The sequence below is a fragment of the Mobula hypostoma genome, chromosome 13 (genome assembly GCF_963921235.1).
Source record: "Mobula hypostoma chromosome 13, sMobHyp1.1, whole genome shotgun sequence".
Classification (NCBI taxonomy): Eukaryota; Metazoa; Chordata; class Chondrichthyes; order Myliobatiformes; family Myliobatidae; genus Mobula; species Mobula hypostoma.
In genome coordinates this window covers 61,530,423-61,546,295 of record NC_086109.1, presented here as the reverse complement: position 1 = coordinate 61,546,295, position 15,873 = coordinate 61,530,423, and the positions used below count along the sequence as shown (strand labels likewise).

Below are 15,873 nucleotides of genomic sequence, written 5' to 3'. Positions count from 1 at the left end.
CCACAGAGTTGTTGCTCCATCTGAGGCAGCCGGGCACCACAGCAAAGAGGAAGCGATTTATCACAGTATCCTTGAGCTGCAGCGGAGGCTTGGATTTCACAGCAGCAGAATGATAGATGGGAAATCAGCGCCGAGGTGAACTAACCACAACATCTCCAGACAAAGGGTAAACATGTGATGAGCTTCTGGGCTGAGGCTCAGCGGAGTGGCGCACGGGGGAGCTCTTATTGTATCCGATCTCTAGCGCGAGGCCGAGGATGCTTGTATATTGGGAATACTTTGTCAGGATCACCATGGATATTGTGTAGTGTGGCTGGTAATGTGCTTCATTAATCCGGATATACAGGGCGGGATTTGTGAATTGAATCACAAATGTGACAAGGTTAGTGTTCCCTGTGGAAGCAGTAATATAATGAAAATATAACAGGACATTTTGAAGTTGGAGAAGAATTGATTTAATTAATGAATGTCATCAACAGAAATTAGAATGAAATGTATTATTCATTGTGCGTATACTGTAAAGTTCCAGCATTCTTTTCATTGCCTGTTTAAAGTTGCTTTTCACGTTATAACTCTGTCGCCATAGCGACAGTCAGAATTTTGAACTATAACATGATTTGAGCTTTGCATGTATTTTGTAAATATGCAAACGTTACGAGGGGCTCTGTGTTGAAAGGTGAACTGGAAGGCTTACAGTTGCGTATGTGCTTTGCAGTGTTACAGCAGGGTCTCTGTGGCCCTGAGTGGATGAATAATTAATAGACCTGTATTGTTAGCTCGGCTGCTTGAGTGCAGTGCTGTGCCCGTCTCACTGGGCTCTTGACTGAATTCCTTTGCCTATTGGGAAGGAAAATTCCCAACAAATGTTTACTGTTAGGCCATACTCTTAGGCAAAAGCCAAAACTACTAAGCACATCAGGACATTCTGTCCTAAATTTGAAATGAGTTCAATGTTTAAAATCCTTTCCATGTTTACAGTCAGTGATAGGGATTTGATTGTAGGCAAAATAACACAGGGGCTTTTAATTATTATTGCAATAACCATCAGAGATAACAAGGAAATTGTGACAAGATTTTTTTTCTGAAAGCTGGAGATCTGAAAATCTGAAACAAACACAGGACATGCTGGAAACATTTTAGGCCCTATTATCTCCGTATTTATTTCCACAGATACTGCCAAACCTGACTATTTCTGTTTTGACTTCAAAGAATGAGCTGCCTCTTGTAAATATTCCTTGTGAGAATCTTTCTGTGACTATTAAGCCAATTCTGGATTCAACCAGGAAGTCGAACAAGAAATAATTTATCTAATGGTTACCATTCACTGTTATAAATAACATTAATAATGATACATACAGTATATGATATTATAATTGAAACCAAGCAAAGAATACAAGAAGTCTTGGGTTGAGGATTACTTATTTACATTCCATTTCTGTAGTCACTGTGGATAGATGGGAAGGTGGAGTTGAGCAGAGAGGAAGGGTAAAGCCCAATTTATACTTCTGCGTCAAATGTACGCCGTAGGTACCGCGTACCCTACGCTGTAGGGTGACGTGCACCTCCCCAACAATGTAACTCACACATTGCAGCAACGCAGACCGCAACAACTGTGATTGATCCGCTTGGTAGCATCGCATTTCCTCCTACGCATTTCCGGTTGCTTTTCTCTGCCATGTTTGTACACTGATGCGAAATAAACGGTTGGAGACGATGAACCAAATCGTCAAATCTACCTGCCGACATCTGAAAATATTTGAAATGCATTTCCTCGTCCATGTCTCTCATGAAGAAACTCAACACAGTGGCATAGAAACCCCACCACCAACTAGCGTTTTGGCGGTGAATTGCAGAGCGACGCAGACACAACTGCGCATGCTCGCTACGGTGTAGGGCTACACAAAAGTATAAATCAGGCCTACGGCGTAGCCCGTACGCACAAGTATAAACCAGCCTTAAGACTAGTACGATTAGGGAACCCTAGCTGATGAGGATTATTGAGGTCACGGCATATGTCAGGTATAGGTAGCTGGGATTAAATAAATCCACGGGGAGGGGAAGGGGGAAGGAATGTAGTAGTATACTGAGGAAGGAAGTTAAGGGAGTAAAAGAGGACGTGAAATATCCCTGGCAGATAAGCTAAAAGAGAATCCTAAGAATTACAAACATTGGATAATGGAGCAGAGTCAAGGATGCGTGGTTTTCTCCTGTTCCCCTTTAGTATGTTTGTATCTGCTGTCAAGCAATGTGGCAACTTTGAAACGGAGGCATCTGTGACACCGAATTGAGGCCTGGCTGCAGACACCCGAGCAATATCGCTGCTTTCAAATGCTGTCACTAAAGAACAGCAAGTAAGGGCCAAAGGGCTGGTGTACCAGCGCTTCTGAACACGAAGTGGTGGGTTAGCACAGCCTCCTGTAAGTGACACCATATTTTCTAAAGAGAAAGGTGAGCTTCCAGAGGGTCTTAGTGCATCAGTGTCCATAGAGGGAATGGACAGCCGACGCCTCAGGTAAAAAGTTTTTGTCTGCTCTGAAAGCTAGAAGGAAGATGGCTAATGTAAAGAGGTGAGGGGGGATGTGTGGGGCAAGAGATGGCAGGTTATAGGTTGATCCAGATGAGGAGCGGTTGATTGGCAGATGGAGTGAGGAGGGAGGAGAGAAGCAGGGATACATCGACAGAGGCTAGGAAGTGATAGGTGGAGGCAAAGGAGGGCTTACTGGTTATGGAATTTGATAAGAAAGTAAGTTGAAGAGTGGAACCATATAAAGTGAAGGGTAGTGGGCAAGTGGGAACAGTGAGTGGAGAGAAGGAAATAGGTGACTTATTGGGAAGTGAGATCAGGTTAAGGGCAGATGGAGTAGAAAGAGCAGGGGAGAGAAATGGAGACTGGGAAGGGAGGATGGTTTGTAAAGAAAGGTGTGTGATAGGACCTGGATGGATCAGGAGGTGACAGAAAGAGGTGTGGGGGTGGGAAGAGCAGGTTACTGAATTTGAGGAACTCAGTTTTGGGTTGTAGATTACCCAGGTGGAATATGAGGCGGAGTGGAGGAGGCCGAGGACAAGCAGGTCATGTGGAAATGGGTAGTGGAGTTTGCTCCAGATTTCTAACATCAACGTTCTAACATCTTGTGTCAACACATTTCTTGAAGCTGAGATTCCACAGATCCTTAACCCAGGGGTGAAGGTTTCTGTGCAATAGTGTTGTAACTCTGTAGCCAGCTTACTCAGCAATTCTGTGCTCCTCAGGGTGGAGGAGCAATACTTTATATTAATTCGTGTAGCCTCAAACCTGATGGCATGAATATCAATTTCTCCTTCTGGTATTTTTTCCCTCCCCCCCCTTCTATTCCCCACTCTGGCCTCTTACCTCTTCTCACCTGCCTATCACCTCCATCTGGTGCCCTCCCTTCCCTTTCTCCTATGGTCCACTCCCCTCTCCCATCAGATTCCTTCCTCTCCAGTCCTTTACCTTTCCCACCCACCTGGCTTCAGCAGACTCGATGGGCTGAATGGCCTACTTCTGCTCCTTTGTCTTGTGACTTACCACCTTTAGCTATCCTCCTTCCCTTTCCCCCCACATTTTTTCCTGCTCTCTTCCCTCTTCCTTCTCAGTTCTGAAGAAGGGCCTCAGCCTGAAGTGTCAACTCTTTTTCTTTTCCATAGATGCCTCCTGCCCTGCTGAGTTCTTCTAGCATTTTGTGTGTGTTGTTTTGGATTTCTTGCATCTGCAGTATTTCTTGTGTTGGTGAATTCTTTGCTGTGGTTTGGTCCCTATGAAACGTATGATCTCACCTCAAAGAAACGTCTGTCCCATTCACCTGATTGGTTTTAAGCCCAAAGCCAAAAAGCTGACAGTGTCAGGATGCCACACAGGATCTGAACACCATGGGTGAAACTTTGTACCAGGTTTAATTATGTGTTGTTATGCTGGGAGAAGATAAGGAGTCTATTTATTTACTTATTGTGATACAGTGTGGAATAGTCCCTTCTGGCCACTCAGCAACCTCTGATTTAGTCCCAACCTAATACTGGGACAATTTACAATGACTAATTAACCTCCCGACTGTGGGAAAGAGCCAGAGCACCCAGAGGAAACCCACGTAGTCACGGAGAGGACGTACATACTCCCTAACAGGCAGCGGCGGGAAGTTAAGTACGAAGCCCGAGCAGTAATCTGAGGGCAAAAACATTTTGTGCAATTGACAGGCTTGCTTATCGCAAAGGCTGAAAGAGGCCGCTCTGAAGGGTTCATAGTGGCAGTTGATTGGATGGGAGAGGAGGAGAGGGGATTATGAGCAGAAATGATTATAGGGCTTGGTTGAGAGGTAGTTGGGAATGGAAAATGGCACGGTTGTTGACAGGTGAATTGGGATTATGGGAAAGATTGGGATAGGATCAGGGTGTTATCACTGTAGTTTTACAGGGATGGTAAGATGCAAAACACAAATCACTTTTTACTATAAATAAATAATAGTGAAAAAGGGGATGACAAAGTAGTCCTTATGGGTTCAGGAATCATTCTGAAATCTGATGTTAGAGGGGCAGAATCCATTCCCAAAACATGAGTGTGTCTTCAGGCTCTGTACTTCCTGGTTGTAGTAACAAGAAGAGGGCATGTCCGGATGGTGAAGGTCTTCAATGATGGGTGTCTTCTTTCTGAGGCACTAGCTCTTGAAGATGTTTGCAATGATAGGGAGGGTTGTGCCTGTGGTAATAGAACTGGAGAGGACTACAATCCTCTACAACTCTCTTTCAATCCTGAGCATCAGAACCTCTATGACATGCAACCAGTCAGAATGTTCTCTGCCAGAGTCCTTGCAAGAGTCCTTGGTGGCATACCAGATCTCCTCAAGTTCATGAAGAGGGCAAGGATAGAAATGTAATGAGTTAGGGTTGGTCTTACTGATGGTGCAGATTGGAGTTTGGGTGAGATGAGAGTAGGGTCCAGACTGCTCAAGAGAGACTTGTGGTTGGAAGGTTTTGCTGGTTTTGTGGGAAGCTTCAGGGTCGTTTCGGGAGGGGCGTGTGGTTAGTGTGGGCTGGGTCAGGATAAGGATTGTGGTCATTCTGATTAGTTGGGAAGTGGGTTCAGTTGGTGGAGTCAGGGTGTTGTAGGGTTCGAGGTGGGTTAGGGGAGCGATCAGTTAGGGATAGGAGTTAGGGTTAGTGAGGGAGGTAGGGGAGGGGAATGAGGAAATCTAGTAGTGCTGGAAATCCTCAACGACACGTAAAAGATGAAGCTGCCAGCAATGAGCAAAGTAAGTGAAGTGAAGCTGGCCTCTTTCTTCCAGTTCAGACCCTGCTGTTGGGACGACAGTACAGCTCTGTGTGTGGCAATGGTTGCAGGTGACGTGAGCTCTCTGTGCACCCAGTGGCCTTGGAACACTCCGGGCATGGGTATGGATAACCTGGAACCAAGTTCTGGGGGATGGCTGCCAGCACGTGATATGACCAGTCATTTTCAGGAAATTATATGGTGTGGAACACAATAATATAATTTTAGGCCATGCTATTTGTTGGTTGGTTGATTGGTGTATTGTCCTTTTTGGGTCTGAAGGTGTGAATTAGAGCCTCTGCAAGATCTGATCCAAGCCTTTGTTCACAGGGACTGCTGATGAGATTATGGGAAGTAAGCAGTCAGGACTGGAAAACCCACCCTTCAGTCAGTGCCTCACCCTACAGAGCATTCAGGACGCCTACAGTGCTGGGGAGCTGGAGCGAGTTCAGCAGCTTGTACGGCTCTTTTGTGAGGAATCTGGCAGCAGTGCAGAGAAGGTAAGAAGTTTAAATTGTGATAATCCGGTGGAAAATAAAGGGATATTTATTCAGGAGAATGGAGAGCAAGACGTGAAGGAGCTGCGGCAAAGTTAATTGGTAGCTCCTTCTAGGTCCTGATCTGGCTGAAGAGCCTTTCCTGTATATGACACCTTCCACGACACCACAGTTGTGCTGAGATGGGAGGTTCCTCATGTGCCACGTGGTGTTTCCTTGGGGACGGGACCGGTGTGGATGTTACACAAGTATAACGGGAGTTGATATTGCCAGGTCTTTGTCACATTCAACACATATTGCTTCCGCCCCTTCCAGACAGCCTTAGAAGTGGGCAGATGACAGATGATATCAGACCTCCTGCAGGTTCCACTGATGCTCCATGGAGGATTTAATCCCACGGCTGTGGGCCCCACAGAAGTTATCAGACCTCTTTCTCCCTCTGCCTTTCAAGTACTCAGAGGTTCAACCTCTACTGCCCTCCCTGTCATCTGCTTCTACTTTCCCAGCCTGTAACCATTGTGTTCCTGTGGCTGGTGGTTGTTTGGATCCAGCAGAGTACCAAAGGGTGGCAGGAGTTACTATGCGTCATTGCCCCTGCAACAGTCCAACATCATACAACCATTCTGGACTATGGGATCAAAGATTGGAGGGGCCCCAGGACCCAAAGAGGGCCCAGGATCCTGGAAGAATTACCTGCCCAATCACAAAACTCCTAGACATTCTTTGTCTAGGACATAGAACAGTTGGATAAGGTGGTTCAGAAAGCTTATGGAATGCTCTCTTTTATTAGTTGAGGCACTGAGTTTCAAAGTCAAGAGGTTATGTTGCAACTTTATAAAACTCTGGTTAGGCCACATCTGGACTGTTGCATACAGTTCTGGTTGCTGCTCTGTAGGAAGGATGGTAAGACTTGGGAGAGGGTGCAGAGGAGGTTTACCAGGATGCTGCCTGGTTTAGAGGGCGTGTGCTATCACGAGAGGCTGGACAAACTTGGGTTGTTTTCTCTGCAGCAGCAGAGGCTAAGGGGAGATCTGATAGAGGTTTATAAGATTATGAGAGGTATAGATAAAGTGGACAGAGAGTATCTGTTTCCCAGGGTTGAAATATCTAATACCAGAGGGCATGCATTGAAGGTGAGAGAAGGTAGTTTCAAGGGGGGATGTGAGGGGTAGGATTTTTACTCAGAGTGGTGGATTCCTGGAATGTGCTACCTGGTATGGTGGTAGAGGCAAATACGTTGGAGGCTTTTAAGAGATGTTTCGCTAGGCACATGAATGTAAGGAATCTGGAGGGATGTGAACATGGTGTAGGTAGGAGGGATTAGTGTTTGGGTGTTTTTGATTTTCTCTTTAGCTGGTTCAGCACAACATTGTGGGCTGAATGGCCTGTTCCTGTGCTTTACTCTTCTATGTACTAACCATACTGCATGGAAACAGGCACTTCGGTCCAACTGCTAACCAACAGGCCTATCCAAGCTAGTTCCATTTGCCAGTGTTTGGCCAATAACCATCTAACCTTTCCTGTCCATGTAGCTATACAACTTTCTTTTAAAATTTATTGTTGTATCTGTCTTAACCACTTCCTCTGACAACTCATTCAACATGCATACCACCCTTTGTGTAAAAGAAAGTTTGCCCCTTAGGCTCTTAATAAACATTTCTCCTCTCACCTTAAACCTGTGCCCTCTCATTCTTGGTTCCTCAACCCTGGGGGAAAAGACTGAGTGCACTCACCCTATCCACACCCTCACGGTTTCACACACCTTTATGAGATCACCCCTCAGTCTCCGACACTCCAAGGAATAAAGTCCTAGCCTGCCCAATCTCTCCCTATATTTCAATCTCTTATCTTCTGATGTTGGACTACCAGAAGAATAAAACTCAACCAGCCTTGGGCTGTAGCTGTCGCTGAGTGGGTTTGGGGGGGAGTGAGGGGAACAGTTTGTTCATTATTAAATTTTCCATGTGGCTTGGCCTTTAAACCATTGACCTCTCCCCTCTTGAGAGTAGTGTAGTGACATAGCAGGTAAAGCCTTGCAAATCCACCAGCCCAGATTTGATCTTGACCTCGGGTGCTGTCTATGTGGAGCTTGCATGTTCTCTGCATATTCCCCATGGTTTCTGGTTTCTTCTCATAGGCCGAGGCATGTGACTTGGTAGGTAGATGTCTGGTGTGCAGGTGAGGAGTAGTATCTGATGAAAGGAGTCAATGGAAGTGTGTGGAGAAGTGGCGTAAATGGTTGCTCAATGGTCAGTATTGTCTCAGCGGGCTGAAGGGACTGTTTCTGCAGTGGTTTGACTCTAACTGGGGCCAGTTGTCATGGTAATGGGCTTTGGGCTTTCTGAAGGCTCGATCAGGCCTGGCAATGGGAGCATATGCCATTCGGCGCCAGCCGTTTGTGAGCATCAGAGCTGGTGTCCCATGGCCTCAGCTCTTGAACTCCGGTGCTGTCTGTGTGGAGTTTGCATGCTCTCCGCCTGACAACACGCTGTTTGCTAGGTGATCTGGTGTCCTCCCACATCCCATCCCATAGTACAGGTCAGTGGCAGAGTGATGTGGTGGGAATGTAAAATGGGATGAATGGGGTGCTTAATGGTCTGTGGGCTGAAGAGTCTATTTGCAGGTTATGTCACTCCCTGACTTTGAGAACTGATTGCCAAGTAGGGCCCTTCATTACAATCAGAAGCACGAGCGATTCTGCAGATGCCTCTCCCCACCTTCTTAATCTGGCTTCTGCTGTCTTCCTTTCTACATCTGATGAAAGGGCTCAGCCCAATCGTCGACAGTTTATTCCTCTCCATAGATGAGGACTTGCTAACTTCCTCCAGCATTGTGTGGGGAGCCTTCAGTGCAATGCCGGGCTTCACTGATTCTGGCTGCTGCCTGAGTAAAGTGGTATGGTTTCCTAGGGTTCTGCTCAGTTCCTTTTGCCAGAGGTTCCACTATTTTTGCACATCTTACTCTTTGTGTAGCTCCCAAGGAGGGACGAAAGGCAAAATGAGAGGGGGAAGCCAGGTTATCAGCAAATTAACACTGAGCTGCCGAGGGGCTAGGCAGGGACAGAGGGAAGCAGGCTGCCTGCTTAGTGTTCAGCTGCTGCCGGTCTAACTGTTTCCACTCCCATCTCCCAGTGTGACCTCTTGGCCGTCGCTGCCTCGAATGGAGACGCGGACATGGTCTGCTACCTGCTGCAGGAGGCACAGGTGGAACTGTCGAAAGAGCCCAGTCCTGAAAACCCTGCTATCATCGCTGCTCATCAGGGTCATGAGGACGTCGTCAGAGTGTTACTGAATTCCATGCCAGGTGAGAATGCCATCACTTAACAGGCAAAAGACAGCCATGGAAATACTGGGTGGTCAGGGCTGCTGAGAGCTTTAGATTCTCCTTAAACCTCTCTGTCTCTTTTTGCTCATTTAAGATGCTCCTCGAGACTTCCGGTAGCGCTCATGGAGTGAAGTCGCGTTCTTGACTCGCTCCATTACCTCTGAGTTTTTTTTCTCTATGGTCAGCTATACTTTAATTAACCATTAAGGCATCAATTCTTACAATACTTTGAATTAAACTGAATTCTCCGACAATTGGATGGAACTTAGATCTGCTATGTCTAAGAACGGGAAAAACGGCAAGGATGGTAAACCTCCGGTTAAACCAAAAGCTACGGATCTCCCCCCGACTGAATCACCGGTGACTTTGAAAGCGATATCGGAGTTAATTCAGAGGGAAATTTCAACCTCTGTTAGGGAGATGATTCGTACGGAAATTGCAGGCTCTGTTAAAGACCTGATTCATACGGAAATCTCAACTAATTTCCAGAAAATTGCCGATTCAATTGATAACATGCAAACATTTATTGCGGAACATCAGTCGGCTATATCTGATCTTCAAAAATTCGCGCAACAAAGTGAGCTTAAGATGGGGAAAATCGAAGAAACAATTAATGTAATGAAGAAGAAACTTGACTTTTTGACTTTTAAAAACTCTGACTTGGAATCTAGAATGCGACGGCAGAATTTACGAATGATCGGGGTGAGGGAAGCCGTGGAATCCAACAACCCCATGAAATATTTTTCTCAACTTTTAAAAGATGCATTCCCTACTGTATTTCCTGACCAACCACCGCTTCTGGATCGTGTTCACAGAATCCCATCATATTCCTCTAGGTCAGATAGACCTAGGCATGTTATTTTACGTTTTCATTATTTTCAAGACAAGGAGAGACTGTTTCGATTCGCTCGATCTAAAGGTTTCATTGATTTTTCGGATCTTAAGTTCCGATTCGTGGAAGATTTCAGTAAACCAATCTGGGACCAACGGGTTCGTTACAGATCCGTGATGTCGGAATTCTATAAGATGGACTTAAGACCAGCGCTGCTGTACCCTGCACGTCTAAGGATTCGCATGTCAGATGGAGCCCTTCGTTTTTTTGATTCTCCATCGGATGCCCAGAGTTATCTGGATCAACTTTCATCTTCAACATCTTAATTGCTTTTTTTTAATTATCTCCGTTGATCGGAGGCTGTGAATTGGTTGGTTTTAACTTTTTCGTGCCCTATCTGGGCAGAAAAGTTTACTTTTGATTTCTTAATATGGTTGCTAAACTTTCTTTTTAACTGCGTCATTTCTTTCTTTTCCCAGGGGATTCTGGGTGGTTACTTCCCTTTTGTCATCTTACGTATTTCCTGTGTGGCCTTAAATTTTGTAGTTTTTAAAAAATTTTATTCTGTTTTGCTTTTTATAACCACTTTATGTCAATAATCTTATTGTTTCTTGTTGCTGTGTCTATTCATGGGTTTGAGGTTTATTGTGGTTTTTTTTTAATATATATTTTCCGGCTTTTGTTCTGTTCTGTGTGTATTTTAATTGAGCTACCTTTTTTTTAACTTTTTTACTGTTTTACAATTAGCTGATCCTTTTCATATTTATACCTTTTTTTTTTTAGGGAGCGTATACCGGAAGTCATGGGGGTAGTTTTAGCGCTTGCTTCTTTCTGGCGGGTCTGCTTTAGATTTTGCCTTGGGGTCTTGGGCTGGGGGGTGGCGGGAGGGGCTTCACGTTTTAGTTTGTTTCTCTTTGGGCTATATACATTATTGAAGTACTGGTTGCGTCCTTTTTCCCGGTATCTTTTGTATGTTCTGTTTCCTCTCCGGGTTTGTGGGTCGCGCCTATCGTCAATCCTCCTTGTTGTGGGTTGACTTTAGGATTTATGGAGTCTATTATTAATTTTGTCTCCTGGAATACTAATGGTCTTAATCATCCTATTAAAAGGAAAAAAGTTTTTAAAGTGTTCCGGAGACTTAAAGCACAAATTTTATTTTTACAAGAGACCCATGTACGGAGGGGGGACAGACTACGTTTTTTCAAATTCTGGAAGGGACAACAATTTCATTCGAACTCCAATGCTAAGATTCGAGGCGTCTCTATTTTTATAGATTCCTCAGTTACTTTTATACAACAGGATATTATCTCTGATCCGAATGGTAGATTTTTATTGGTTAGTGGTTTACTATTTAATAAAAAAGTAGTTTTGGTTAATGTTTATGCTCCTAATATGGATTGTCCGGAATTTTATAAATCATTGTTCGATCAGTTTCCGAATTTGAACGAGTTTTCATTGATCTGGGGCGGAGATCTTAATACCTGTTTGTCTCCAGCTTTGGACCGTTCGGCTCCTTTACGGACTTTACCTAATAAATCTGCAAATCTGATTAATTTTTTCCTTTCTGATTCTGGGTCGACGGACATTTGGCGTTTTCTGCATCCTCAGGAAAAAGATTTTTCCTTCTTTTCACATGTTCATCATTCCTATTCAAGAATTGATTATTTTTTCATTGATTCTCGTCTTATTCCTTCAGTGATTAAATGTGATTATGATTCTATAACCATTTCGGATCATGCTCCACTTAAGCTTTCTATTAAAATTATGGCCAATATACCAAATAATAGACAATGGCGTTTTAATTCGCTGTTGCTTCAGGACTCGGACTTTGTTAATTTTATGAATGAACAGATTGAGCTTTTTTTTACAATTAACCATACAGAAGATATTTCGGTTAACACTCTTTGGGACACTTTTAAAGCCTATATTCGGGGTCAGATTATTTCGTATTCTGTTGCTTTGAGGAAGAAACAGAAGCAGGAGGAGATGGTAATTGTGGACAAGATTAAAGAAATTGATAAGAAATATGTTATGGCTCCTTCTGAGGAGTTATACAAACAAAGAACTGAACTTCAAATGGAACACAGTTTACTACTCTCGTCCTCGATTGTAAACCAATTAAAGAAAACAAGAAGTGACTTTTATGTTCACAGTGACAAAATTGGCAAGCTGCTGGCTAATCAATTGAAATCTAATTATGTTAAATCTCAAATCAATCAGATTTATAACCAAAATGATCGATTGATACTGGATCATGTGGGGATTAATCAAACCTTTTGGGATTTTTATTCTTCTTTATATCAATCAGAGTCTCCTCGAGATTCTAAATATATGAATGATTTTTTAGATAAGTTAGACTTCCCTCAGATTTCACAGGATATGTCTTCCTTATTAGATACTTCCATTACAATGGATGAGATTAAGAATGTTATTTTTTCTATGAATCTGGGGAAAGCTCCTGGCCCTGATGGGTTTACCGTTGAATTTTATAAATGTTTTGCTTCTTTATTGATTCCTTGGCTCGGTAGGGTTTTTGAGGCTTCTTTGAAACTTGGTAAACTTCCTGAATCTTTTAATAGAGCATCAATTTCTCTAATACTAAAGAAGGATAAAGACCCTGCTCAATGTGCATCTTATAGACCAATATCTTTATTAAATGTTGATTCTAAAGTTTTTTCTAAGTTATTAGCAAATAGACTAGAAAAAGTACTTCCTTCTATTATTTCGGAAGACCAAACGGGTTTTATTAAAGGTCGTTACTCTTTTTATAATATTCGTACATTGTTAAATATCGTTTATACTCCCTCACAAAATGTTCCTGAGTGTGTTATTTCTTTAGATGCCGAGAAAGCTTTTGATAGAGTAGAATGGCCTTATTTATTTAAGGTGCTTGAAATGTTTAATTTTAGCTTGAGATTTATATCCTGGATTAAACTGTTATATCACTCCCCTGTAGCCTCGGTTTGTACTAACTCTTTAAACTCACCTTTTTTTCCTCTCTTTCGTGGTACTCGACAAGGCTGTCCTCTTAGTCCCCTATTATTTGATATTGCATTAGAACCTCTTGCAATTGCTATTCGAGAATCTTCAAATATTACTGGGATAACTCGGGGATTAAAGTCCCATAAATTATCACTCTATGCTGATGATTTACTTTTATATATTTCTAATCCTGAGAGATCCATTCCTGCTGTTTTAGCGTTATTAGCACAATTTGGTCTTTTCTCAGGTTATAAATTAAATCTTAGTAAGAGTGAACTTTTTCCGATTAATAAACATCTTCCCTTATATTATAAATTTCCATTTAAATTGATTAATAATTACTTTTCATATCTTGGGATTAAAATTACTTGTAAATACAAAGATTTATTTAAGACTAACTTTTTACCATTAATAGACCATATTACTCAACTTTCATCTAAATGGTTTCCTTTATATTTAACTTTGATTGGTCGTATTAATGCGGTTAAGATGTTTTTTTTGCCAAAATTTTTATATGTGTTTCAGGCATTACCAATTTTCGTTCCAAAATCTTTTTTTGATAAAGTTGACTCTAAAATTTCTTCATTTATTTGGCAGAATAAGAATCCGAGACTGGGTAAAATACATTTACAGAAAGCTAAGAGAGATGGAGGTTTAGCATTACCTAACTTTAGATTCTATTATTGGGCTATTAATATTCGACATATGAAATTTTGGTTACTTGACCAGGACATACTATCTATTCCTAAATGGGTAGCATTGGAATTACAATCTGTTCAGGGTTATACACTTGGTTCTATTTTAGGCTCCTCTCTCCCTTTTGATTCGAAACGTCTTAAGCAGGTCTCTAACCCGATAGTTAAATATGCTTTGCGCATTTGGTTTCAATTCAGAAAATTTTTTGATCTTAATCAATTCGGGTTAGCGATTCCTATTTTAGGTAACATATTTTTTCCTCCCTCTTTTACGGATCGCGCTTTTCAAACTTGGAAGACTAAGGGTATTTTACGGTTTTTGGATTTATTTTTAGATGGTTCCCTTATGTCTTTTGAACAATTATCTAATAAATATAACTTATCAAGAATACATTTTTTTAGATATTTACAAGTTAGAAATTTCCTAAGTACTATACTTTATTCCTTTCCAATGCTTCCTCCTACATATATTTTAGATTCGATAATTAACCTTAATCCATGTCAGAAAGGTGCATCGGCTATGATTTATAATATTATTATGAAACTTAGGAAAGCTCCATTTGATAAGATTAGGGTAGATTGGGAACAGGAATTGGGGCTTACCATTTCTGTGGATGATTGGGGGCAGATTTTACAATTAGTTAATACTTCCTCTATTTGTGCTAAACATTCCCTAATTCAATTTAAAGTGGTTCATAGAGCACATATGTCCAAAGATAAGTTAGCGCGTTTTTACTCGCATATTAATCCTTTCTGTGATAGATGTTCGGGGCAGATAGCCTCTTTAACTCATATGTTTTGGTCTTGCCCTACTTTGGAAACTTTTTGGAGAGATATTTTCAATATTATTTCTAAGGTATTAAATATAGATATCTCTCCTCACCCTATTACTGCTATCTTTGGACTACCTAAAATTTCTAGTAATCTTTCCCCTTCAGCCCGTAGAATGATTGCATTTCTTACTTTAATGGCGAAAAGATGTATTTTACAACATTGGAAAGAGCTTAATGCTCCAACTACCTTTTTTTGGTTTTCTCAGACGATTTTATGTTTGAATTTGGAGAAAATTAGAAGTAACCTTTATGATTCTTCATTTAAATTTGAACAGATTTGGGGACCTTTTATTCGATATTTTCATTTAATGTAATATTTACCCTTCTTGTTTTTTTTTCACTGTTTTTAATGGAGGTCGGGATTGAGGACGTGATTTTAAGTTTAACTCTGTTTGGTTTCAAGTTAGCCCATTGCTTTGCCTTGCTTTTAGTTAGCTGCACGGTGGGTTTTTTTTTGGGTTTTTTTTTTCTTTTTTTTCCATTGATATATATAAAATTTAGTATACTATTATGTTATCTTGGTTTCTTATGTTTAAATTACATTGTAGTAATTTCTTTTTGGTATTGATATCTTTTGGAATTTTATTATACTTTAACATTGTATTAATGTTTATATGGCTTACCTTTTTTGTATACTTACTCAATAAAAAGATTTAAAAAGAAAGAAAGAAAGATGCTCCTCTAAGTTGACGTCTCTGACAAGTGGTAAACGAAATGCCTCTATATCTCCTCGCACAGCTGCATGACAGGTTTGCTCATGGTACATTCTCCAGAGGCACCTTGGGGCCATTCCCTGATGGTCCTCAGTGGAAGCTTATCAGTAGGTACGTGCTATGGGGGCCGATGTTGACTGTGCAGAGGGACAGGCAAGGTAAGGCCTGGGAAGATCTAGGAGGATGCACAGAACTCAAGGGCATTATACAAGTCAAATTCTTCTGGTGTGTCATCGACAGGCATGTCTTTTCCAATAAAATTTGGAATCTGCCATACCCTTAGGAAGCCTCTGCACCACCATTTGGAACATTAAGTAGCCCCCCGTCTCTTTGTAGAAAGAGTCTCAGCCAAATGAAATGTGTTTAGAACAAAATACGCTTGAGGGAATCCAAGTGACCTTGAGCAGTCAGTGATCTCTGCCTAATTTAAACCATCCTGTGCTTTGTCTCGAGCATTTGATGTGTGATGTCTCGGTGGTGTGCCAAGTCAAAAGAGATGAAAGGAGCATGGGAAGAGTAGCAGCAGAGACTTAATGGAACTGTTCTAAAGAGCTCTCAAGGATACCTGCTGGAGATTTATGTACAAAGATCATTAAGAACAATTAGGAAAACGCATGGTACCTTGGTTTACGTGGGCAGAGGGACTTAATACTAAAGCAGAGAACCTCCATGCCATTGGGATTCTGGCCAGCTCTGGTTACTGAAGCTTAAGAAGGGAC

The 15,873-nt window shown here is 41.9% G+C and overlaps 1 protein-coding gene across 9 annotated transcripts in view; it reads left to right on the top strand.

Moving 5' to 3' along the window:
* Positions 1-15,873, top strand: part of lrrk1 (leucine-rich repeat kinase 1) — a 282,207-nt gene that overhangs the window by 48,296 nt on the left and 218,038 nt on the right. For 7 of the 9 annotated variants that reach the window (XM_063065800.1, XM_063065795.1, XM_063065797.1 and 4 more), the window contains 2 exons: positions 5,609-5,778; positions 8,907-9,078. In XM_063065800.1, coding sequence (XP_062921870.1) covers positions 5,609-5,778; positions 8,907-9,078 — 342 coding nt within the window. Of the gene's footprint in view, positions 1-35; positions 167-235; positions 383-5,608; positions 5,779-8,906; positions 9,079-15,873 lie in introns of those variants that run through there. The other 2 variants (XM_063065804.1, XM_063065802.1) reach the window with 2 other exon arrangements.